Genomic DNA, 27,358 nt, shown 5'->3' with positions numbered 1-27,358 from the left:
TCCAAGAATTTTGCCAACTGATGATCGTGTTCTGACGTACAAATGCGAAAAAATCATTAAAAGCAATTGGTCTTTCATAAATTTCACCGTTTGATGCGCCCACCTGAGCCAAAGAGTCCGCTTTCTCATTGCCCGGTATCGAGCAGTGAGAAGGGACCCACGCTAAGGTAATCTGAAACGATTTTCCGGATAAAGCACTCAAATGTTCCCGTATTTTCCCCAGGAAATACGGAGAGTGCTTAACATCTTTCATCGATCGAAGAGCCTCAATAGAACTGAGACTGTCCGTTAAGATGAAATAATGGTCCGTGGAGACTTTTTAATGCTATTTTTCAAGATTTTGCTTTCCCAGGGGCACATGATTTTTCGATGTCAAGATGTTTGCGATTAAACTTATATGCCTACATTTGTCGCAGGTGTGGCTGATTAGTTATTATGCTTTCAAATGACTAAGACAACTTGGATTTTCTTGCTGTGTCTATAAAAACAGAGCTAAGCAACGTTTCCGTTTTGATACAAGATTTTAGAGTTTACAGAATTTTTCGAACTCCTGGGGTTGTTAAAACCGTGAATTTACCATGTTAAGTTAAACGATATTGTATGCATATTAATTTTATAATTTATAATTCACATTTTCTCGTTAACATTTACTTAAAATGAATTTGTATTAGTGATGCTTACTATCATATTCATCGTTGATTTATTCCTACAGATCTCGTCTGGCACGACGTAACATAACCGGCAGCAGTAGCGGAGGTGATTCGTCTGCAGCGACAGCCTTGATGTTGGCGCAGGCGCAGAACCAGGCCATCATTGGTAACTCTGCCAAATGAGATACAATTACGATGGAGTCCGTGTTGGTGTATTAGACGCGTGGTCCCAATTCCATCTCGAGCGACCGCGGTACAGACGAAGACCGAAAAGTCTAACATCAGCGGGTAAAGATCGGCAGGACAATAGCGACGATGTTGGCTTGCATGCGACTGTGCAAAGAAGCAGCTTAAAGGTGCTTCTTTCCGTTTACTTTCGTGATCTCGTTTGGTTCTTCACCAGACTCGAACAGTTTTTGTTGCTATTTATTTTCCAATTGCTATACGAACGTTGAAGCTGCTTCGGTGAAGCGACCAGCGATTAGTAGACCATGTGAACACACGGATCCATCACACAGATTAGTGATTAACAGAACGGAAAGTAGTGAAAGTCAGACTTTACCATGTTACTAAGTAAATCGTGAAGGCTTAGCATTATTTTTTAAATGTTTGAATGAAAAACATTGACTGCAACACTGAGGTATTTTCAGAATTTAGAGAAAATATATATATATTTTTATACGCTTTTATTTTAAGCAATTGTGTAGATAATTGATACTTTCGTTTGAAGGGAAAAGCAAATAGTCGATCCTTGAACCGATAGGCGAACCAGATATTCAGGGAGTCTGGAAATAGAACTCAAGCAACTATTCCTCAGTTAGACGCAATCTTTCTTGGTTACAAAGTTTCTAGTCTTGGCCAAACATTGGCATTTTCCAAGAAAAATAGTGATCGATCACGAGGAATTTTGAAAAAAAAAAGTAATATTTCTTTCAACCATCTAAATATAATGTTCCCAGGTGCTCAAGACCCTCCGACGTCAAGTGATCAAAAGCAAAAGATGACATGTAGCACTCAATCAATGAGTAACCGTTTAAGTTGATTTTCGCTAATTCAATTTTGCTTTCATTAATATTTGATTGGTCCGAAAGTGACAAGTAATGGAGGAAATAAAACAATAAAATTGATATTATTAAATAGAAGTTTAATGCATAGATCAAGGAACAAACCAACAAGAACAAGCAGAAAAATATTCATCGTATAACAAAAAAAAAACTTAAATAGTTGTATGTGTATATCTTTTCTCTACAAGCAGATCAAAAGAAGCGAACTAAAACAAAATGCTTATTACCACTTTTAACAATTACAATACTCAACAACAACAACCACGACATTAGTAGAAAAGCAGACACAGGAATAAAATGCCGAAAGTACACCAATTCGCGAATCAACGTCAGTATTCAAATCCTTTTCCCTTGCTCTGCCTATTGAACTGGAATACGGAGACTGTGCGTATGTTAGTACTGGTGCAATATTGGCAGCTCGAATTCGTGCAATAACGGGCGGCGAGGTTCGGAGAAGATGAAAATTGGTATCAGTTGACGTGTCTGACTTGTACACAATCTAGAGATCTGAAACAGTTTCAAGTGCAAAGGGAAAATCTATCTGAACAGCATGACTCTCGGCACATAAGTGTGTCAGGAAATGGATCAGTTGGTTAGTTTGAATCATTTTGTTGAAATGCTTTATTCCTAAAGGAGAAAGTCCAAAGACCATTCAAAATGGTTTGATATCGGGTTCTAATGCCGGAAGAATGCCACAAACTGAAATTAATCAGAACATTTTTGTAGGAAAAGGAGAATTTTTAATGCTAGAAAACAAATGTTGCCATAGCGAGTGTGGCTCAGTTGTACACCGCCAGGGGCTTAAACAATGCTTTACGCGTATGTCCGATAATACCCGGTTTGCAGCGGGACTATTGGCTTTCGTTTCACAGTTTCAGTCAACAGTATGACGAAAATTCACGCAAGCGTATTACCTGCACATATACAAACTAGTATTAGATATGGCTTGAAATTAACCATGGTTATTTATTTAGAAGGAAAAAGCTAATAACCACTGCTGGTGCGCTTAGGATTTCTCATTGGGTCATGTTCGAGGCTGAGAGCTAGACGAAAACAGGAGAATCTACACTGTGTATAGAATCTGTATATATATAATTGCTCATTGTTTTTCACGCCGATAGTATCGTAGGTATTCATTGTTGCTTGATTTATATTGATTGTTCTGATACAGAAAAGCTATTTTCAGTTCATGCCTTCGGCAGCAGCAGATGTAAATAGGAAAGATAGCAGAATTCTGGAACGAAGAAGACTACTTCAATTGTTTATTTTGTAGTCAGTCAGCGTCAGGCTTGCTTGGTAGAAGCAAGAATTGTAGCAATACTCTATCTATATTTTGCTATCAATGCAACGTGAAACGTAGTTGTTCTAGTTTTTGGCTGTCAGATTGTTTTTCATTGTAAAATCCTGACAATAAAATCTAACATAATCAAATGCGGCGGCGCTTTGCTTCGAATTTGAATCACTCGTGTCAATGCTTCGCGAGGAACATTACAAATGTTTCAATTTCGTTAGACATATTTCACTGCACGTAAAATATTTGCCAGCCTCTCGCGTTTCCGTTCGTTTCCTTACCATGCCGATAAGCAAAAATAGATGCAGTCTGCTCTACTGTACCGACGATTGAAGTGATCTTCACATTCCAGGGTAAAGCAATCTGTTCGGTTTTATGTTGCTTATCATTACGTTATCAGTAAAGTATTAGTTTTATTCATTTACTTGAATGAGGCGAATGAACCGAAGACTAGTTAAACGGAAATGAATCTACAGAAAGCAGCTGGTACCGGCTAGCGATAGGCAGTGAATATAATGTGAGTCATGTGAATGAGATTTTAGCAGTTACGTTTCTTTTTTCAATAAGTTGGAATGTTTTTTGCAGCAGAGGTGGGAAATCTTACATAAAGTGATGCTGAAATTTCACTTTTTCATGTTAAGATTGAGGGGATGCTAATTTCTTTCTGATAGCTTGTAACATTTAGTCTCCTCTTACAACGAGAGCGAAGACATCACTCGTAGTGCTACCAGAAGGATGCTCTTGACCGGTACTACTATATCTCACATTCCAGTTTAAAAGTTAAGTTCTACCTTTTACTCTAATCTGATAAACTCATAAACTCATCTTCTAGATGTATAGCAATAGTAAGTGCTTATAGCAATCCTGCTATGATCGGATTGTGCTAATTTGTTACAAGCGTTAACACTGTCAACTACTAGCAACACGTTGCTTTCACTTGCTCGGTTAATTCTAATTTGTGAACTTGCAAATAAAATCGTAACACGCAAATAACTGTCACACATTCCCAGTATGGTGTAATAGTATTTATGGATGGAACTCTTGCATATTTAAATTTCTCCAGAACAAATAAAAACACATTCTTGAAAGTATTTATTAAAGCAGACAGCAAATCAAGTTCTATAATTGCAAATATTCGACGCATATAATCCTTACGATTCCAAGCGAGCAGCAAGAACAGAACAAAAGCAACAGCATTTGCTATGCATTGCATTGCGGGTTGACAATTGCAAGGAAGTTGGCGAAATAAAAAACAGCATTATATATAAAGCAAACCAAAAAATAAAAAAATTATACCATTATTTATTGAACAAATAAAAAAAACAAGGTACACACTAAAATTAAACAAAAAAGGATAGTATATATACAAGATGGAAACTGGTAACAAGCAAAACCAAGCTATTGAAACTACACATTCTATTATGAAAAATGCTTTGGACAAAAGTAAAAATAAAAAGTAATGAAACATACACACAACCACGGTCGTTTTGTTCTCATCTTAAATTTCTTTATTGTTTTCATCAATAAAATAGCTTCGAAAAGTTATCTTACACAAACAAACTATCACTATAAAATTGTTCTAAAAAAAAAAACATTTAACAAAACTGGCTGCTGTTGGGCGTCTCCAGCAACGAGTAAAACAATCTTGTAGCATCAAAAATACTGGCTCTTTTTCTATCCCTCACTCGGTTCCGTTTTGTTTTGTTCAACAACTATACTGGCATACTCAGGTTCCGTAGTACATCTTAACGCGGTACACTATTGGGCTACTACTATTTGTTACTTACGTAAAATACAACGATTATCTAATTACTGGCTCACTGCTGTGCTAGGCTAAACTGTCACAATTGGTTTTTACTTAAAATAAGATAGATAAAAGTCAACAATATCAACTGGTTTCCTCTACTATTGCCTGTTTTTTTTCTCTCTATTAACTCATCAAGTAAATCCGACGTTTCACATTTTGTGATTTCGGAAAACCGAAAACAATAATAGGAATATCATCGTGTTAAAGTACTATTCGTTTAGCTTAGATCTAGGGGTTGACAAAACTAGTTGCTAACATTAAGGAGGGAACATTGATTGATTTCAATCGTTTCAAGCTCGTTGATCGCATCACGCATGCATCCAGAGTAGCACGTTTTAGTTTTACTCACATCCTTAGTGGCTAGTTTGGGATTTATTTGCTTTGTAATTGCACTTGTTTCTGGGTTGCTTTTCACGGCCGGCTCGCCGTTTCGTTTAAGTTTTTATGTACAAAAACAGATAGAAAAAAAAAAAACAGTTGTTAAACTCTATTGGAGAATTCTCCGCAATAAATTAACTAACGGAAGGGTTCACTGGCTTTACAAACAGTTCAGTAGTTTCGACTGGCTGAAGGCACGCACGCAGAACGATTGGTCTGCGCTTGGAAGAAATCGTCTATGAAATCGTAGAGCTATTTTATGGTTTAGGTGTTACGTGACGAAGATTTCTCCATCTTCAAAGGCTTTTGAACAGAGGTTATGTTTCCTAGCGAAAATGGGCAATTTTTTTGTGGTTTACATCAAAGTAATGAAATTAAGAGTATCACAGCGTTTAGCTTATTGATTCGGCTGTTAGTATTGAGGATCGAAAAAAAATCAATAAACTTGATCTGGTATTGCTTCTTGCGTCTGCTTTTTAGGCCTGCAAAACAGTAATACTATTTCATACGAAATCAAAATTTACTCGTTAATTTTGACGAGAAAAGCAGCATTAAAACAATCGAATTAGGCTCAACTAAGTTGCATCTAATACGCTACCCTATAACCTGGAAAAACCTGGAAAATCAGGGAATGTCAGGGAATTTATTTTTCGATGAAGGAAATTTAGGAATACCAAGGAAAACTGAAAAACAATCAGCGAAAATTTGTAACCGCAACGCGATTCTTTTTAAACGGCTCATAAGCCATCAGAATCCGTTGTGGCGGATGCTTTTAACGTAAAACGCTAATGCGGGACCTTTACTGTTTTGTTTCATATCCGATCGAACACTTTTTTCACTGGGATTTCATGGTTGCTTTCATCTACGTTGTTTTTTTTTGTGCTTAATGTTGAAAAATATCAGGGAAAATAATGTTATACTTTAAGGAATATCAGGAAAATCAGGGAAGTTAATTATGAAACCTTTTTCGCCACTCTGTTTTAAACTACACTTTTCAGATCAGATCAGCGTTCAAATCTAAGGAAAGCAAACCAAAGTCTTGAAAAGAAATTAAAACAGAATAATTAAAAGCTCAGATGCCACATCAGAGACTGGAACAAAAACTAAATCAGACCAAAGATAGGACAACAGAACAGAACAGATTAGAGATGAAAAATCAGACTGAAGAATAGATCAGGGTCCATAGATAATCAGAGAGCGAACCAGACTAGAATGAAAAATGTGGGCATGAAATACTTCAATATTGGGATTGATCTGGTTAGCAAATTTTGGTAAGTGCAATTCAAGGCCACACTGTGACCTATTACCTTTACCGATAACGTCCCTATCCTCAGGGCCGGCGTTTCATGTGGGTAGTATGGGTAGTAGTACCCACTCGGAAAATATCCATATGGGTATTTACCCACACGGAACTATCGGACAAAACCAAAAAAAAGTACTGTTGCGAGCGACAGATTTTTTGATGGATATCGTTGAGCGAGAGGTTATAAATCTACAGACTTATGTACAGTTGTAACGTTACTCAGAGAAAAGGATATTTTTTTTTAATTGTTTCATTTACGATAGAGTTCTGAATTTCATATACGATAGAGGTTTAAAGTTTTGTTTTCTCGTAAAAATTTCCCATGCCAAATTTTAGCTCAATCGGACTTTGGGAAGTAGAGCCTCAAAGCGGTCAAAGTTACAGCTTTTTGATCGATGAAAGAAATGTTCGAGCTGGGAGTGTCTCTTGTGTGTTCTGGTGTAGCTCGAGTCTCTCACCGCAAAAGTTTCCATGTCCCTGAAATTTAATTTTTGTTTTTAAAACAAATTTTTATGAAACAACATCAGTTCTCGACATTTCATACATTTCTAAGAGATTTGCCATAAAAAATCGATTTCTGAAACTTCAAGAACTACTCTTGTGCATTTTTAGGTTAGTCAAAAATGTAAGACTTTCACGACTGTAAGTGAAACCCTCTCAGAAGTTCGATTAAGCTCAAATTTTGGATGGAAACGTTTTTAGAGAAGACAAAATTGTTGAGCTCTAACTTTAGCATTGAAAAAATGCTCAAAAAAGGCCGATTTCTCATGAGTTTACCTTTACACGCACTGACGAAACTACCCATGCAGCATCAATCATAGTAACCCATGAGTCAGCAGAAAAAAATTTACTCAAACTCTAACCATAATGACGAAAACAGTGAAGCTACTACGTTCAGAAGTGTGCGCGATCAAAGAACGTTACCCCGTCGCGACGAAAACAGACATCGTACGGAAAAGGGACGTCGGTTACGCTTGTTCCGGTATCTACAACATCCTGGCACTGCTGGACTATAGTCAGAGCATCGAAAAAAAGACCGGTTCCGGACGGCCGACGACCCTGAGCGACAAGAGTCTCCAAAGAATGCTGAAGAGGAAAACCGAGGGGGAAGTGGCGTACGCTTGATCGGGAGGTCGGTTCAACCGGCCAAACAGTGGAAAAGTACCTGGCGAACATGGACATCAGAAAGCGGAAGTCCCGTCCATTGGTCTCGGAGCTGTAGGCAATGTCGCAGTGTCAGCGGCTGAATAAGATGGTCGAGTCGATTTAGACTAGACGCCGAGACCTATCTCACCCTGGATTGCAACGACTGGCAGGCCACTTCGTATTCTACTTCCCCCACGAAGGAAGTGAGCACTGAGGTGAAGTTCATTCCTCACACCAGGTTTCCCTGAAAAGGTGGTGCTGTAACTGACAATCAGTGAAAAAGGTATGTCAAAGCCGCTCTTCTTTCGCTCCGGATTGGTCGTGATCGGGAAATTTCATGTAGTGTAGAAGTGCCTGCCTGAAAACGTCGTTCATCAACTTCGTCGCGTAAATTGAGGAGGAATTGATAAATAAGACGAAGCAAAAATTCAAAACGTCTACCCGTATGTTTTCGCCCACCATGGCAAATGTTCTGGGTCACTGCCGAAAGGCAGCTCACAAAGGCGTCGAATATGAATGAAAAATTTCTCAAACCCAACTATCTGTCTTAGTTTTTTTCTATCACCATCCGAAAAAAAGCAATTTTCCAATGCAACCATTACTGCTGAATGAAATTCGAAAATTAAATTTTTCTCATACATTCCATTGGCACCCTATTGTTGATAATCTGTTGATTTTTCGAATAATTTTGTTCAGGTATCAGTGCCCCCCCCCAAGATTTTTGACCATACCTTTGTCACCCAGGAACCTTCTCTGTTCCTTACTACCCACCCGGGAAAATAGTGTGACGCCGGCCCTGGTTCAAGTATCAGAAGGTCACCCCCCTCTCACCCCCCGGCTACGCCTTTGTCACCCATGAACCTTCCTTTTCCTTACTACCCACTCGGGGAAATAATGTGGCGCCGGCCCTGCCTATCCTAACCTCCTCGTAGTGCTAACGGGGACACAAGCGACTTTAGTGGAGATCGGGTCACTTCTACGCTGGATGCTTTGGTCAGGTTCCACATTTTCACATATTGAGAGCGATGCCAGAAAAGTGAAGGTGGAAGTCACAGCCATCCAGGAATCGGGAGTTCCGGGTGGGGTCATTGGGTACGCATACGCGGGTCAGGGAGGCGAAAACCTGGGAAAACCTGGAAAGTCAGGGAATGTCAGGGAATTCTTTTATCGATCAGGGAAATCAGGTAATATCAGGGAGAAATTTCTAACCGAAACGCGGTTCTTTTTTGAACGACTGATTTTGTAGCATATTTCGGGACCTCTAGGGTTCGCTTTCATATACAATTGAATACTTTTTTTTACTTGAATTTCAGAGTTGCGTTCATCTGTGCCAAATGCTGAAAAACATCAGAGAAACTGATGTTATATTTCAGGAAATATCAGTGGAAATCGAGGAATTTGATATTGCATATTTTTTGCCACCCTAAAGGGTTTTTCGTCCCATTAATTGTAGACACAGCCTCCATACCACCTTCTCACCTTCTCACGAACAAATGTAAGGTGATTGAAAGGTGGAAGCAGTATTACGACGAACACCTTAGGGGCCATCCACATACCACGTGGACAGGTTTTTAACGATTTTGACCCCCCCCCTCCCCCTCCGTGGACAACTGTCCATATAAATTCTAAAAAAATTGTATGGACCGTGGACATTAGCCAACCCCTCCCCACCCAAAGCTGTCCACGTGGTATGTGGCTGGCCCCTTAACGACAATGTAGCAGAGGACGACAACGAAGTGGTAGTAGATCTCGGTGTACGCGCAGCCTCTGACCAAGGAGGTTAAAGTGGAGATCGGCCGGCTGAAAAACAACAAATCAGCTGGAGCTGACGAGCTCCCCAACGAGTTGTTGAAACACGGTGGCGAATCACTGGCTTAGATGCTACACTGAATTATTGCTAAGACTTGGGAGGAAGTGGCAGTACCGGAGTACAGTTTACCCCACCAACAAAAAGAGCGACAAGTTCAATTGCTACAAGTACCGTGCAATGACGCTGCTGAGCGCCGTCTACAAAGTACTCTCTCAAATTCTTTGCCGTCTATCATCACTGTTTGCGAGGGAATTCGTGGGTCAATACCAGGCGAGATGTATGGGTGCCCTCGCCACCACGGCTCAAATATTCGCAGTACGGCAGATTTTACAGAAATGCCGTGAATATAACTTTATTTTAAATCGGCGTACGACACAACCGATCAAGATTATGCACGATCACAGTTTCACGGATAAACTGACAAGGTTGGTCGAATCGACAATGGACCGGGTGATGTGTGTTGTTAGAGTTCCGGGGACACTCTCGAATTAGGACGAGGATTAGGCCAGGCGATTGATTATCGTGCTTGTTGGTTAACACCGCTTTGGAAGGTGTAATACGAAGGACGGGTATCGATACGAGTGGCACGATATTCAGGAGGACCGTTCAGCTTATTGGCTTCGCCGATGGCAACGAAATCATAGCATGAACTCTTGTGAATGAATCTGGACGAATTGAACTTGCCATAAACGCATCGAAGACTAAATACATGAGAGGAAGAGGCTCCAGAGAAGATAGTATCAACCACCAATCATTCATATTGGCGCAGATGAAATCGAGATGGTAGACGAGTTCGTGTGCCCGGGCTCTCTGATGGCTGCTGACAACGACACCAGCAGAGAAATTCATCGACGCCTTATGACAGAAAATCGTGCATAATTTGAAACCCTGAGGACGTTCTGATCGAACAAAATCCCTCGCCGCACGAAGTTGACCGTCTACAAAACACTGATCAGGCCTGTATTCCTCAACGGCCACGAGACTTGAAACATGCTCGTGGAAGACCAACACGCCCTTGGAGTTTTTGAATTGAAGGTGCTGCGTGGTGGAGTGCAGATGGAAGATGAATGACCCACAAGTTGCATCAGCTGCTAGGAGAGCCACTCATCGTTCAATCGGGAGACTACTGTGGGCTGGGCATGAGAATGACGAACGACAGGCCGGTGAAAATGGTTCTCGATAATGACACGATTGGAACGAGACGACGAGCCGCGCAGCGAGCAAAGTGACTCGGTCAAGTGGAAGACGACGTGCGGAGCCTCCGCAGACGACATGGCTGGCGAGCTGCAGCCATGGGCCGAATTGAACGGAGACAACTTTTTCAAACAGCAAGAGATACTTCAGTCTGGAGCTGATTGATAAGGTAAGTATACTTCCATGCTACAAGTAATGAGAATGGTCTGAGGTTGTTGTACTTTGTCGAAGCCAGAGGTATGGCAATCTGTATTACATACTTTGCACGAAGAAATATTCGGAAACACATAGGCTAGCACCCTAATGGCGAAGCCTGCTCTTGGATCGATCATATTCTGGTCGGCATTTCTCAGACGTCAGCGATGTGTGATCCTTCCGAGGCCGTTTCAGATTACCATTTCGTGGTAGAAACGAATTGCGCCAGCCTGGTCAACGTATATAAGTTGAGCAGTTTGATGAGGATAGGATATTCAAGGGTTGTCAGGTGACAGACACTCGGAAAGTAGATGAGCGGATTGGTGAACCGATTGGAAACCTGAACGAACAATGGGGGCACATCCGCGATACGGTCAGCAATACTGCGTAAAAGGTGTTGGGCACTTCCGCGAGAACCACATGCAACACGTTGTTTGATGCGAAGTATCAAGAAGTGACGGACGAGGAAAACCCGACCGAAGGTTGCAGCGATTTATGTGACACGCCAGATAAGGGAAAGGTGTCAAACAGTCTCTTGCGGAGGCGGAGGTATGCTTCTCCAGACACGACACGGGAAGTTTCTACAAAGTAAAAAACGGAATCATGAACCGGACTGTGCCAATCCCTGCCATGTGCAACGACAAGGAAGAGCATCTGACAACCAACGAGACACTGGTGACCATGCTTTAGAAAGAACATTTCGAGGTATTGTTGAATGGTGACGAGGATACAGCCGGCGACAGAAGCAGGGCAGAAATTGTAGAGGATGGACAAGCTGTTGATTCAACGGTATTAACAGCAGGGCAGTGGAAGCAGCATTCGTGTCTTTTAAAAAGGGTTGTATCCAAACAAAGTACATGGTGACGTTTGTCGAGTCTTGGTCCTGAGATTGAGATCGATGAGGGCATCCATAAAGTAATCGATAAATTCGTGTATCTTGGTACTCTCGTGATAAACCGACGACTGCAGGCAGGTGAAGAGAACGTTTACAGGTACTGCTGAATGGAGATGATGGAAAAGAGCGTGATAGAAACAGTATTAGAATTGATAGCGACGGATGTGCTGTGAAACATAGGTGAATGTTGAAAAGTCGATCAGAGAGCTGAAAAATGGAAAAGGATTGGAGAAATTATCACGTTGCTAAATTCTTTGTACAATGTACTCTCTCGAATACTACTCTTGAGATTGAGACCGTTGGTGGAGCTTTTCGACGGTGACTACCAGGCTAGTTTTCGAGACGGACGCTCCACGGATCGAATCATCACCCTACGACATATCCAAAATAAGTTCCCGATTACAACCTGCAGACTTCCTATCTGTTTGTGGATTTCAAGGTGGAGTACGACTCAGTCAAGTGAAATAAGCTGTGGCAGATAATGCTACCAAATGCTTTTGGTGGAGAAATCAACATCATGCATACGGATAGCGAGCGAGACATCAGTCGCTATCATGATGTTGGATAAACTAAGGAAGAGAATTCACTTTCGAACTTTTCGTTAAACATCATCTTAGAAGGTGTACAAACAAAATCTCGCATGCTTCTAGGTTTTGCGAATGATATCGATATAATCGGCCGTAGCCGTGAGCCATAGAGCTCAGAAAGAGGTCTTTAAGCCCTTTAGGAGAGAACCGGCGAGATTGGGGCTCGCCATAAACTCTGCTAAAACAAAGTACATGGAAGATGGCAGAAAACCTGGAAGTGCTAGTAATGTTGGTGTCAAGGTGGAGCTAGATGGAAAAATATTCGAAGTATACCTTGGTACGACAACCCGATCAAAAGAGCATAAACTAAAAAAATACAAAATTCTATCAACAGGAGATACAAATAACATATTTTGATACGATTCAGTATTTTCCCACTTGCTTTGGATAACAAAGTTCAATCTGAATGAGTTATAATAACAAATCATGAAAAGGAGCTGTTCTGAAACAAATCTTACAACACGAGTGACGTATGACAACGATGTCACTGAACCGCGAAGTGAAAAGGCGAATGCATGTTGGCACGAAATTTGCGGTGGCTTTAATGGAAGCAGGTAGGCCACTTAGGGCTGACCACGAGGCACGCATATCGGAGGGGCTACCAGTAAGGATAATATTCAGCAGAGAGCTTGACAGAGGTCGGCGACTCTGTGGTAGACCCCATTCTCGTTGGAGGTGTATGGTGAATTAGGACGTCCGATCGTTAGGGGCGATTGGAGGAGACTAGCCCATGACCGAGTGATGGGGGGCGTATTCTGGGTTTAGCAGTAGGTCGGTAAATTTCGAACGTCTTCGGCAGTGGTTATCTTCGGCAGGTTTTTGCATAAGACTGCAGCAGAAAACCTGGCAATAAAAAAACAGAGACGTTCAATACCTCATTCAAGGTTGTAGTCTGTAGAAGCCTGTAGAAGACTGCGATTTTTCAAGGACATAAGACTCGAAAATATTTAATGCGTTACCTGTGAAAACACTATCTTATATTTTTCTTCACCATAATAAACATGAGGATGTGTTTTCATAAGGGACGCATAAACTATTACCGAGTGGTATGCCTTTGAAAATTTGAAGTCGACCACGTGGTGGCCGGATGTCGGCCATTTGTGGCTTTAACTTCCACCTTAATAAATTTTTAATTTTGCGAAACTCTCACCACTGCATAAATATTTCAGTATCGATATTGTATCGATATCAGTGCTTGGTTTGTAATGACGAGAGCGCCACATAGCGGGAGCATTACCACTTACTGGTAAAAGACGTTTGCAAGTTTTTACACATCTTTTGAAAAAAAAAAAAGATGAACGTCTGTTCTCTGTGCTCTTACTTCAATATGTAAACACTCTGTAATGGAGGAAAGAAGAAAAAACTTGTTCTAAACCAAACAATTGCACAAAGTTGCAGGTAAACCGTTAACCCTTTTCCGCTCATGGTGACTCTAAAGCACCAAGAATTATAATCATCATATCTTGACATTAATTAGTTTGTTGTGCTTACGATTGTTCCATAAACTTTTATATGCTGCCTCAGAGCATCACTGGGCATTTTCTTCAAAATACTACAGTTGACAGTATTTTAGTTAGTCTACAAAGTGTTCAGCTTGAATTTTCTCGTGAAGCTATAAATTTTAATGATAAACCTTGTGAGCGTTAGAGGGTTAAAATCGCCCATGATTACTTTGCGAAGTTGTGTGTAGTGTCTCTATAGCTCATAATATTCTGAATCGACTGAGAGCTAAGACCGTGATCAAATTTTGGAGAAATAAAATCCGCGGTGTATGGCATGCAATTGTTTAAAAACACCACATCTTAGAGAACTACTAAGGCTGCAAATAAATCATGTATCAAACCCTAAGGACAATTTTGTAGTGCTCTAAAAGCAGAAAGCTCGACTAATTTGTAATAAGGTCGTATGTGTAAACGTAAACAAAACGAGTGAGAGATGTATCTGTTATACCTTACAAGCAAAAATCATCTCTCACTCGTTTTGTTTACGTTTACACATAAGATCTTATCACAAAGTATTCCACAAAGCAACAGTCGTCTGGAAAGAGTTGTGGAAATGATTGTAAAAGGATCATCGACTAAATTGGAGCATGACGTTACTCATTTTTGTGAGTGATCACCTGTTTCGCATTGTAAAAATCTGTTTGTGAATTTCAAGGAGGCGTACGATTGAGTTGATTTTGGAAGTGGAATACGTTTAGCTGATGCTTTGCGTTCCGTACCTTTTAAACTCGCAAAAAATAACCCTTCAAAGAACACTGATCCACCCGGTGGTTTTTCGTGGAAACGGAAGCTGTTCTATGTTTTTTTGAAATTTTATAGTATAAGGTGCTGTGTTTAATACTTTGCGGTAAAGTAATATTCAGTAGGTGAACATACAAGATGATTGGTTTCTTGTTGGAAATATTTCAGGGGTTGATAGAGGGCTAGCTTCGATGAAAAATTTTTTTCTCCCCAATGCCCTAGCGTTAATATACTTAAGTTATTAAGTATATCAACGCTAGGCGCTAATATACCTAAGTTATTCCACTTTGAAGTTTCTTGGATACTCTTCCATAAAGTAGCTCTAACTTTGGGGTTATACCACTGAGAACGATTTTGTTAGTTTCATTTGAAAGCTGAGAAAATTTTCTTCTAGATAAAACTTTTACATGTCTGAATGAATGTAAAAATTAACATTCTGGAAGCTAATATGTTTGAAAGTAGCGCTGTTTAAAACGTATTTTGATATTTATTTATTTATTTATTTATTTATTTATTTATTTATTTATTTATTTATTTATTTATTTATTTATTTATTTATTTATTTATTATATATTTTATCACAAAAAAACGTCGATTATAAAGGGTGATTTTTTGCTATTTGGTTTTTCGTGTATTCAGATTTGACAGTTCACGCGGGAATTCTGACAGCTGTCAAAGTCTAATGTACTCAGTTTGATTTGCCATTTCACCATGAACAGACATACGCCTAAACGACGCTTACAAATAATCCAAAAATAATGCCTGAACAACGCTTGCCGAAAATCCACTTTTTTACCGAAAAATTGTGTTCAGTGACGAAGCTCATTTCTGGTTAAATGGGTATGTTAATAAGCAAAATTGCCGCATTTGGATCGAAGAGCAGCCAGAGGCAATACAAGAATCACCAATGCACCCAGAAAAATGCACGTTTTACACGCTGGAGGCATCATTGGTCCGTACTTCTTCGAAGATGATCAAAACCGCAACGTTACGGTCAATGGGGTTCGCTATCGCGCGATGATTTCTGTTTTTTTTTTGCCGGAAATGGAAGAGCTGGGACTTGTTGACATGTGGTTTCAGCAAGACGGAGAAACGTGCCACACGTTGCACGAATCAATGGACATATTGCGGAATGAGTTCGGTGAGCAATTCATCTCACGAAATGGACCGGTGAATTGGCCGCCTAGATCATGCGATTTAACACCGCTAGATTATTTTTTGTGGGGCTACGTTAAGTCTCTCGTCTATGCGAATAAGCCAACAACAATTCCAGCCTTGGAAGACAACATTACACGCGTTATTAACGAGATACCAGCCGAAATGCTCGAAAAAGTGACCCAAAATTGAACTTTTCGTATGGACCATTTGAAACGTAGCCGTGGCCAACATTTGAATGAAATTATCTTTAAAAAGTGAATGGCATAAACCAATGTATCGGCTCAAATAAAAATTTCATACAGTTTTGCAATTTTAATGCGTTTTTTTAAAAGAAAAACCAAATTCTTAAAAAAGCACCCTTTATTATTGGTTTTTGAACCCAAATTTAACGTTTTTGACCGTTCTACAGATCGTTCTTTGACAGCATTTTTCTATCTGCTTTAGTTTTGGAGAAATTTCAATTTTAACGCAGCAGCTTAGTTTGATGGATTGATTACCAGTTTTATATTGATGCAGGCAGATAGAGAGCGTGGGTGTCGAAGAACAGACTGTAAAGTATAGACACTATATATAGACCTGCGGACTGAATCGCTGCGACCCAAAACAACTGTCAAACGAGCGATCCAAAAAGAACATAATGTTAAATTTGTATTGTACAAATAACAACAATATAAAAAAATTAGCGATGCCAGTGTTGCTGCCATTCACTTCGCAGGTCTATATATATTAGGGTGGGGAAAAGTAATCGATTTTCCAGAACCAAGCTTTTTTGGTTCCTTTTGGGGCCCCAAACAACCCTAAACTTACCGGAAGTCGATTGGTTTTGTCTCCGCTTGGCGCACTGCATTTCAAATTTGTATGAAAATTTATATGGGAAAACCTACTTTTTTGCATTTACCTTTCTAGAGAGCTCAATAGTGATCTAATAATGCACTACATTATGTAAAAGTATTGTATTTTAGATGCCTAACAACTTTGCAGAAGGCATTGAAGAGCTAGGATGTCCCTAAGAAGAGCTATAGCTGTTCAAAGTTGAGTATGTCGATTTAAATGCAGAAAATCTTGTTTTCTGCCAACATTACCAATGTACCGGCGCTAGTAGAATTCTCATCAGAAATAACCTGTCGTAACGAGTTTATACACCCAGCTGGATCAAACAAACAAAGTCAGGTCAATATTCTAGTCGTAGGTGGAATCTATAACGTGTTTCAGAGGGTACTTCTGATGGAAGTCTGACTGACACCGGTACACTGGCAGTGTTGGCAGAAAAAATGATTTGCAACATAAATTTCAACATTCTCAACTTTGAACAGCTCCAGTATTTTTTTGGGACACCCTAGCTCTTTGATGTCTTCGGCCAAGTTGTTAGGCATCAAAAAACCTACCATTTGAAGTTATGAAACCTATGGTTTGAGCCATTTTGAGTTCTTTAGAATGGAAAATGCAAAAACGTTGGTTTTTCCAAACAAATCTCCATATAAATTTGAAATGCGATGCGCCAAGCGGAGACTAAACCAATCGACTTCCGATAAATTTAGGATTGGGGCTCCAAATAGAACAAATAAAACTTGGTTCTGGCTTTCTGCTATCAAGTTTCGTTTTTTCCATATAACGATTCCCCACCCTAATATATATAGTGTCTATACCGTAAAGCGGTTAAAAACGTTTATCTTGCGCTACAAAGCAGTAGTATTAACTTCGTTTTATTTTGTGAGAAAACATTAAAGACGTTTAAAACAGCACTACTTTTGAACAGTTTTGCTTCTAAAATGTTATACAGGTCGGACTCGATTATCCGGAGTTTTGAAAAACATTTCGCTCCGGATAATCGAACCTTCCGGATAATCGAGCCATTTTTGTCATTCAAATTTTTATCATCTGTCTTCTGGGATAGTGAGTTTTCTATTATAATAAATTGTATACAATGCATGTGCCGACGAAAAAAATTAAAAATTGTCTTTAGACTGTTTGTCGGCGTTTGTTATACATATATACGTAATAATAAATTATGTTATATTGATTATCTCGAAGATGTAAAAACAAACACTCATGTTTTTTCCCATTTCCTGAGTGACCTATAACGACCTAGACGCTCGATATGGACTACTTTGCGGATTTCAAGTCGTTATTAATTTCGCTTGATGAGTTTTGGTTCAATAATCCGAGAGTATCCGGAACAGAACCGGGACAGGCCTGCTTGTGGTTCTAAGTACTGCAATGATCATGGCCATTATATTACAGGAATATGTTCCTACCATAATCCCGAAACCGGTTTACCAATAGCGGTTGTCCTTATTGGCAACGAAAAACCATAATACCTTGATTTGGAGGTTATTGAGTAATAATTGGTTGAAGGAACGACGAGAATGCTGCCAGAAACGAACTGCGTAAGTGTAACGGGGCTTGTACCGCTGCAATTATGAACAACCCCGAACCTCCCAATGACCCGGGAGACAAAAGTACGGTATCGAAATACAGAAACAAAAAATACTCCGGATAATCGAACCATTTTCTCTGGATAATCGAGCCCCCGGATAATCGAGTCTCCGGATAATCGAGTCCGACCTGTATTTTACATTTATTTGAACACATAAAAGCCGTATCTAGTGGAAAATTTTCTGAGTTATCAATTGAAACCGATAGAGTTGCTCTAAATGGTATGCACTTAAGGATAGAGCTACTTCATCAACGTTTTTTCATAAAATGGGGCCCTCTATCTGTCTTTTAAATATTCCCAACGAGGAACCAATCTCCTTGTACATTAAGGTGGTTATGAGATGATGGAAAAAGTACGATTAGCTGGTGTTTAAGGAGTTTGGTGGATGGCTCCCCAACATTCCTTTTAATAACTTGATCATAATAACAAATTGAATTGAATCACAGAAATAACTAAAAATCTTGTTTAAATAGTGATTTGCCTATAACAAAGAGAGACAAAAAATTTCCCCTAGAAACTGCTCATTGCAAACTGCCAAAAGCCTCTAGCGACGCCTTTTTCTCGATCGATCACTGAATGAACAGGAACTTAAATCTAAACAGAAACAATTGTTCTTCCAAGTACTTAGAGCACAAGGTAAAAAATGAGTAGTGAAAGAGAGACAAATTACAATAAAATGAGATTCACGTTAGCACAGTGGCTGATGGGGAAGGTTTAGTAGTGGAGTAATGTTTCACTGGTGGATGTATCTATCTATTAGGCTAGAAACCGTGACGCACTCAATGCCGCTTCATGTGCAGCGAGAGATGATCCGAACGGCTGAAGGAACGAGTACACAATTTGCAGCGGAACGGTTTGAGGCCGGTGTGCTTCCGGTAATGCCGCGTCAGCTCGTCGGACCGAGCGAAGCGCCAGACGCAACCTTCCCAGGTGCAGATGTACGGCTTTTCACCTGTAGATAGAACCAATTAAAGAATCTTTTAACAAACATTAGGTAAATCTACGCTACTTACCTGTATGCGTCCGCTTGTGCGCCTTCAGGTGGGAACTTTTTGTGTACACCTTATCGCAGCCGTTGGCATCACATCGATGTATTTTTCTGTTTTTCGTGGCTGTGCTTTTTCCGCCGTCACTTCCGATATCCGGTGGTAAACGGGGCGAGAGAGAATAATCCGTTCGCTCGCATTTGATGATTCGGTCAGGACTGCTGCTACTGCTGTGATGTCGAGCTTCGAGAAGAGCGCGCCCAGCGGCAACGGCTGCGGCTGCTGCTGCGCTACTGACCGAAAGTCCAGCCGCCGACGAGGAGGAAGGTTGCAGTAACCGATGAAACGCCGCAGCTGCAGTGGCAGATTCGCTCAGCGGATGGCTTTTGGGCAAACTGGAGGCAATTGCTATTGTAGCGGCCAGCGGAATTGGCGGCATCAGCTTGGAACTTAGTACTGGCACTGGTTGCAGGGCAGACGGCTGCTGTGGCTGTTGGAGATCCAGAAACGTGTGTGGGGGTGTATGGCGGCCGATATCCTGGGGGGACATCGCGTGCGAACGATGCAGATGGGTGTGATGGCTGAAGGCACCAGTGGCAAACGGCGGAAACAGCTGCGTAGGACTCTGCTGAACACAATAGTTGTACATAGGATACGTTTCACGTAAGGTACTTGTTTTCGATTCATCGCTAAGATAGTTGTTGTTATTGATAAGGCTACTGTTGTTGTTATTGTTATTGGCTAAGGCATCTTCCTCGATGTTGTTATTGTTATTGCTGATGATGGTGTTCCCGCACAGTGACGAAAACAGATGACTGGCAGTGAATGGCGAGTGGGGCTTACTGGCATCGTTGTTGATGGAGAAGAATCTGGAAGAGAGCATTGGGAGACAATTTGAGTATTGTTGAGTCAATAGCAATACGCAAAGAAAAGTCTTCCGGCTTTTGTAATAAGTGAATTGGCTATGGAAGTATTTATTTTTTATATTTATATAACGGTATCCGGTTTATTCCGGTTTTGTCGCAAAGGTGTTGTATAATAATAATTAATTCTTATTAAGTTGATTAAAAATCTTTAAGTATTTTTTTTATATCTAAAAGGTATTTGATAAAACAAAAATCACTACCAAATGTGAGGCAGCCTCTAATGATTCTACTGTTTATTGCATCCTCTGAATACATTTTTTCTCGAACCTAGTATAGAAGCTGACAGCATTTCTCCCGAATTGATGCGCCGATTTTTTTCGAATATTTCGATTCATTAGTAATGTCCTGAAAGATCGATTTGTTGCGTATCTTGAGAAACGTTATACATTTTTTAGAACAAAGTTAAAAATAAAACGATAGGTTCATATAAAATCACTTTTGCAAAAAACGATTGTTTCAAAATCTTGTCGAATAACAGTCGTGACGCGATTACATCTTTCGTCAACTGGCTCGATGACCTCATCTTCCAAACTGACGAGAGCTGTGATATCCCATGCCGTATCAACGAGTTGTTGCCATCTTGATGGTTCTGAGCTGTCCCTCGTCAGTATCCCAGGGATTCCATCCCGGATATCGTTGGCATCTTCGCGACGTGTCCGGTCCACCACAGCCTGTAGACTTTCGCCAGGTGTACAATGGGGTTCTTTCTAAGCAGCGGGTGCACCTCATGGCTCATACGTTTTCGTAATTTTCCGTCGTCCGTCTGTACTGCACCGTAAATAGTCCATCGCACCTTTCGTTAAAAATATCTAAGAGAGTTGAGGTTCTCCACAAGAAGCGTTTTTGTCTCGATTCAGTAGAGGGCAACCGATTCGATCGAAGCGTCTTCTAAAGCGAATAGTAAGCCTTCAGCCTGAATGTTGGTGTGGTTGTCGGCGATCATCAGTGACCCCAAATACACGAACTCTTCGACCATCTCATCGCTGTTTTCAGAGACTTGAGTTGGAAGGGGGGTTGCGGTTTTCCTTGAAGCATTTCGCTCGCATGCATTCAGTTTTCGACGCATTCATCCGCAGTCTGATCCATCTGGCTTCGGCCTTCTGCCGAGTGTGTCACTCGTGTTGATAACCGCCTCCCGGAACACACCTTCGAGGGCGATGTTGAAAAGCAAACAACTGAATCCGACACCTTAACTTAATCCGCTGTGTGTCAATCGCGTCAGTTTATCCAAAAAGTCATTATGGACTGTATCGTAAGCTGCCATGAATCCATTTTAAATGTGATGTGTGGGCACGTTTCATTCGCTATATTCATATATGATCTGTCGGAGTGATAAGATCTGGTTCATGGCGGGGTCTCATAAAGCCCATATGATACTGGCCCATGAACCCACGAAGTAATAGATGACGGAAAAGAATTTGCGGGAGTTTTTATAGACACCATTGATAAGCGAGATACCGTGGTAGTTGCATCATTCCAGCTTGTCGTCCTTTTTGTAAATGGGACAGACGACTCCTATTCGTCTGGTAGCTCTGCCTTCTCCCAAATTCTGGAAATGACCCAGTGCAGCACTCGGTCATCTATGGCGTCTAGGTCAGTTCATTCTGCTTCTGCTTGCTATATCACTATTTAGGTATGCATTAAAGTGCTCCAACCTGTCGACGAAGTCGCTGGCATCCGTGAGAATGTTTCCAACCACGTCGTTGCACATGTCTGGCGTGCGGCACATAACCTCTGGGAGATTGGCCCACCTTCTTATAGAGCAGGCACAGAACAGCTTCTGTTGTTCAGGATCCTCTTATTGATACGTCTTTTGTCTATAATTTTTGTCCATATCGTTCCTTTCCCGTTTGTACTTTTTTTGTAAAATTTGGACCACTGCTACCATTGTTTCAATCTGTTGTGGTACTTAGTCTGATTGTGGTTCGTCGGCTTGTCCTGGTATATCGCCCAGGTTTGGTTCTTCTCATGCACCACTTCCTCTAAGATCTTACTCTATGTAGCGCCTTGATACCGGAAAAGGTCAAAAACTGGCAGAGACCTGAACTTAGTTTATCAGACCGAAAACACATCAGATTGGATATCAAGGTTATAGCTCCCAGAGGAGAATATTTAAGGAATCCAAATAAAACCAACTGGAACTCTTCGAAGTAACCTCTTTTAAGTAAAAAAAGGATCCTGGACTGATGGCATTCCACGGCTGTTCCTGAAAAATGCTGTGTAAAAATGTCAGCTCCAATAACATTACTGTTCAATCGATCGCTACGTGGAAGGACGATCCCGGTAGTTTGGAAAATTGCATCTGTCAGTCCTATTTATAAGTCCGGCAATGTAAGTCGAGTAAGAAACTACCGTGGTTTTTCCATAGTGTGCCTAAGGCAAAGTCTTCGAGAAACCTGTACACAACGTGCTGTATACGGCATCAGAACCTCTCATTTCCAACAGCCAGTGCGGTTTCATGAGACATCGCTCAACTACAACAAACTTGATGCGCGTTGTTATCGCACTATCACCGAAAATAGAAATGAGGAGGCCAATCGACGCGATGTAATTTGATTTTGCAAAAGTACGGTATCGAAGTTCCTCACTACCATGTCATCGAAAAAAAGTTTATTGGCTTCCAAAATTGGATTTTGGACTGGAATTTGACATATTTATCCGGCCGAAACTCATATGCTGTGGTCAACTTAGATCGATCCCGCTCAGTTTGTATCGCGTCTGACGTGCCCCAAGGTAGTGTTCTTGGACCGCTGTTATTTATCATCTAATCTGTACTTGCTCATATCTTCTTTCAAACTCTCGTGCGCCGATGACCTGAAAGCATTCAGGTCAACATTCTAGTGATTTGGTGTGACGATAATGGTATGCGTGTCAACAAGTCAACAATATAAATTGCAAAACTATATATTTTACACGCTCTACCAATCCAGTTCATCATCAGTACAGTATAAGAACTGACACGACTATCTGTGATCTCGGTGTGACAATAGACGAAAAGCTCAATTTTAATGGCCATATCGGGACTATGACTACCAAAGCTTTCTGTCCTGGGGTTCATTCGCCGTCACGCTCCTGAACTCACGGAAGTTTTGCTCTAAACTCTAAAGTCACTCTATTACACGTTGTAGATACAACAATATGCGTATCAACAGGGGTATCATCAAGGAGGAGTTCTCTCTCTTGCCATGGTCACTGATTGTACACTAATTGGCTACGAAGTCATTGGTTATTAGGATGACAAAGTCCTTATTGCTCGGGAAAAATGTGAATTATATCCCTTATGAAGCGAAGGACGCATTCAATCACTCCTCCGGTACTCAACGGTTTCAGCAGTGGAACTTTGGAATCATTGTGAACATAAGGTGAACTGGATTGCTCAACTGTACTACGCTATCAAGAAGGCGACTTTAGCGATCTGGGCCTACAGTACATTGTTCGGTAAGACCATGGGGCCAAAACTTTAATTAGCGATCTAGTTTTATATCACCATTGCTCGGCCACGTCTAGCCTACGCAGCCGTCATATGGTGGCGAACTGAACTTACGCGCATCGCCAATCGCAGCCATGGGAGCCATGCTCTACTTGATACCTGTAATACCTCCATGTGAATAAGTAACCAGTGCTTAGTGCACTAAGGCTGCGAAGAAATATAACGGTGCTTGAGGGTGACCTAAGGGGTCACCATAGCATCCTGCTTTTACCCATGCTGAGCAACTTTAAGCTGGACAGCTAAAGCCCTCGGTCTCCCCGGGACCGCCGTTAGGCATTACTTCAGGGAGAGGGCCAGTCGTGCGTTTTAGCACTTACCTCTACGGGTAGCAGAGCAACCTATTCAGGCCTGTTAGTTAACTACTAACTAACTGGGGCATGTCGATGGTTTCCCGTCGATTGGTGCCTTGCAAAATATTTACGATCTGTGATGCAGCCTTCATGACCGCATTCCAGATTTCCCTATTCTCGCACATCCTACGCACAATATTCTCTGGCGTGGTGTGTGTCCCACTTATTACCAGCATTTCGTACCTTATTCGCTCGAAACGCGGACATGTGAAAAACACATGCTCCGCGTTTTCTTCCACACCCGTACATGCCGGGCACATAGAGGGCCTATGCAGGTACTGCCTAAAACAGCCATGACCTGACACAATCTGTGTCAGATGGAAGGTTACTTCCCTATGACGCCTATTATTCCAGCATGCCAACTCTGGAATGAGTCGGTGTGTCCATCTACCTTTTGTAGTGTTGGACCACTCCCGCTGCAACCTAGCCATTGAAGATGACCGTATGGTGTTGCGTATATCCCTCGTGTCGCGTTGGTCGAAGCACTCTACATCCTCTTTGACGATGATGCTGATGGGCATTAGCCAGCCAAGACACAAACCGCCTTGTACGACACTGTTCGGTACGCGCACGCGACCCTTAGGCACATTAGCCTGTACGTACTCTCGAGTTTGCCACGATGGCACGAGGTACCCAAAACCTTGGATCATACTGGCCCTCCATACCTGAGTATGGACGTGGTCACGCTAGCAAGAACTTTGCGCCTGCTGCTACGGACCGCTGAGCTGTTTGCCATCATGCGAGTTAGTGCCGCTACATCCATAGAAGCTTTCCTGCAGGTATAATCGACGTGGTTCCCGAATGTGAGCTTGTCATCGATCATAACCCCCAGAAGGAGCGTTTTGAGACGATAGTGAATGCACCAGCACTGATCGATGCCTCCTGCTCCGACTTTCTGTTCAATAACCTATGTCTTATGGTGCGCTAGCTCCAGTTTCCTGGAGTGTATCTAGTCTTCCACTACGCGTATGGATAGCGCGGCCTTTAACTCCACTTCTCTAATTGACTCGCCATAGACCTCAAGAGTTATATCATCGGCGAAACCCACAATTACAACTCCTGGAGGGAGTGTTAGTTTTAACGACCCAGGATGGGACCTTGCGGTACATCTGCGGTAGCTGGGACGCTTTTCTGACCCTCGTTTGTGTTGTCTAGTGTACAAAAGTTTCTACAATTTAAAGACGTAAGATGTCTGGAAAATACTTATAGGTGATTTTTAAAGAAAACAAAGCAAGGAATCATAAAAAAATTGTTTTGACCGTAAGTGTTGCCAGATAGAATATTTTTGTATTTATTGTATACTGGTTCAGTAAAATAGATTATAATACGGTTTTAGATATATTGTCTACCGGTGGCTGGACGCCCAGAGATCGTCAAAAGCCAAATTCTGGTAGTGAATATCGTACCATCAATCTCGCTAGATCAAAATAAGAATATTTCATGATACTTTTAAATGATACATAGGGTTTTCTTGGTCTCAAGCAGTAGCAAGTATTAAACAAACATTCCCAAAATCCCTTCTTAAATTGATCTGCTTTCGGGTTATTAATCATCAAAAGTGAGTTCATCAGCAGTTACCCACTGAGTATGATTTGCTTTAAATATTTTTATGCAATTTCAATGTTATATTGCGCATAAATATTACAAACTTCAAAATCCACAGAGCAGCGAACTTCAACTTCAATTTTTCTTGAAACGATTAAAATATCCTTTGGATCGGTTTGACACAGGTTAAAATCTATATCTATTAGATAAAGAATCGTTCAAATTCAAGGGCAAACTTTGACAGATAGGTATGTGAGCTCCGTTAATGTTGTATAAAAGACACGTAAACTTTAAATAGTGTTGTAATATCAGTATCTTTTTATCACAATTTTTTAAATGATCAGCATCACTCCAACCAATAGTTATTCACTAACATTTTGGAAATCTTTAATAATTTGTATTCATTGACTTCAAGCTTCTTGTTGTTCTGCTTAGATATAAAAGATACCCTGCGATAGTAGTAAACATTGGCCATACTCACAAGTCTTTCGTTTTGTGCCTTAACGCTAGCAGGTGCGGTGCCGAGATTAGTGGCGGTGGAGGCCGTTTCAGGATGCCGCTGCGGACACGTAAAGCGGTGGGGGATTTTGCTGCTGCTGTTTCTGAAAAAAAGTGGAAAGAAAGAGACCATATTCGAATTAGTTAGTGCATCCGCACGACACGATAAGGCGCGGGTGGCCCTGGGGCTTCCCTTTAACGCTAACAATCCGTATCGAGAAGCCTGCTGTTTCGATTTGGATCGTTGTCGTTGCTGCACATGGGGTGAAACCCGCTCTATGGTGCATTGTGAGTTGTAAAAAATACCCGTGGGTAAACAAGCGGACAGTTAGGCGCATGTATCTATTCATCTAATCTGTATGAACTGGGTCACGGGAGATCTCGGTTGATCGTGTGACCTTTCCGGTGCCTTTCGGGATTCCGTTTCAGAATTAATTGAAAATACGGCTGCGAAAGTCACACAAACGGTGGTCGTGAAAAAAAGCCTTATTTATCTTCGAAAACATTAAACAATTTAGACGGAAGGCAGCAGGACACAAAACGCAAACAAAAATAACCGTAAAGATAAATGCACGCAAAATCGTTGAACAGTGAGTGGCCATATTTATTATAAACCAATTGACAATAACCATTCACCCAAAATAACTACTACTTGTGCAGTCTCAGTCGGTGTAGTGGAGGTCTGTTGGTAGTAGAGTGGCCTTATATGAGCACGTACCCTGGGAAGGAGACGGAAGACCTTTCATTTCGCAATTCGCTTATTCGACTTGAAAACCACGTCCATTCTGAACTTCAGAGTATGCGGTAAATTATTGGAATATTGATCGCGAGCAGCCCACTGATTGCAGTGAATCGAGCCAAATGGCCGCTATTTGGTAGAGTGAGCAAAATCAGCAGATAAAGCTCAAAAATGCAAAAATCGAATAATCCCCCGTTATCGTGCGTCTGAGCGTACCTTATCTGAGCTCGCGCAGAGTGGCCTGCGCTAATGTATATTCAAAAGCTGCAGCTTTTGATTTGCGGTCGACCAGCGAGACAATCTCGTTCGAAGCGTTAATTTTTGCGAGGTTAAATTTTGACCGAACGCAGAAAAAGTTGTTATGCAGGCGGCGCTTTTATGACACCTCTCAGGTGCCGTTTTAATGGTCATCATATTAACCTTTTTAACCATTCGCTGAAAGAAGTCAATTAAGTTAATGTGAAGCATTCCAGAGATGGAAGTAATAGTATTATCAGGAAGTCGATTGGAGTCCGAAATAATGGCGTTTTTAGGTTCCTTTAAACCAAACGTGTAATCAAGTTTAGAATAAGGAAAATTTTCTCTTAGCGATAGGTCAATACTTTCTCAACATATTCAACAAGACGGTGAAATGGCTGTTAAAATTTATTAGTTCCAGGGTTTTAT

At 41.1% G+C, this 27,358-nt stretch overlaps 2 protein-coding genes across 8 annotated transcripts in view; one reads left to right on the top strand and one right to left on the bottom strand.

Moving 5' to 3' along the window:
- LOC129725981 (kinesin-like protein unc-104) overlaps positions 1–4,481 on the top strand; it is a 102,241-nt gene extending 97,760 nt beyond the window's left edge. For all 7 annotated transcript variants that reach the window (XM_055682480.1, XM_055682481.1, XM_055682483.1 and 4 more), the window contains one exon: positions 713–4,481. In XM_055682480.1, coding sequence (XP_055538455.1) covers positions 713–833 — 121 coding nt within the window. In that variant the 3' untranslated portion in view covers positions 834–4,481. The remainder of the gene's footprint in view (positions 1–712) is intronic.
- Positions 4,482–14,329: 9,848 nt separating this feature from the next.
- The window catches only part of LOC129724280 (Kruppel-like factor 3), a 342,621-nt gene continuing 329,592 nt past the window's right edge, over positions 14,330–27,358 (bottom strand). Inside the window, exons 5-7 of the mRNA XM_055679014.1 lie at positions 25,937–26,057; positions 19,172–20,013; positions 14,330–19,110 (exon numbers count right to left, since the gene is read on the bottom strand). Coding sequence (XP_055534989.1) covers positions 18,938–19,110; positions 19,172–20,013; positions 25,937–26,057 — 1,136 coding nt within the window. The 3' untranslated portion in view covers positions 14,330–18,937. The remainder of the gene's footprint in view (positions 19,111–19,171; positions 20,014–25,936; positions 26,058–27,358) is intronic.

The sequence above is a fragment of the Wyeomyia smithii genome, chromosome 2 (assembly GCF_029784165.1).
Source record: "Wyeomyia smithii strain HCP4-BCI-WySm-NY-G18 chromosome 2, ASM2978416v1, whole genome shotgun sequence".
Classification (NCBI taxonomy): domain Eukaryota; kingdom Metazoa; phylum Arthropoda; class Insecta; order Diptera; family Culicidae; genus Wyeomyia; species Wyeomyia smithii.
Note: the sequence above shows the minus strand (reverse complement) of the source record. Positions and strands in the feature narration are given on the sequence as shown.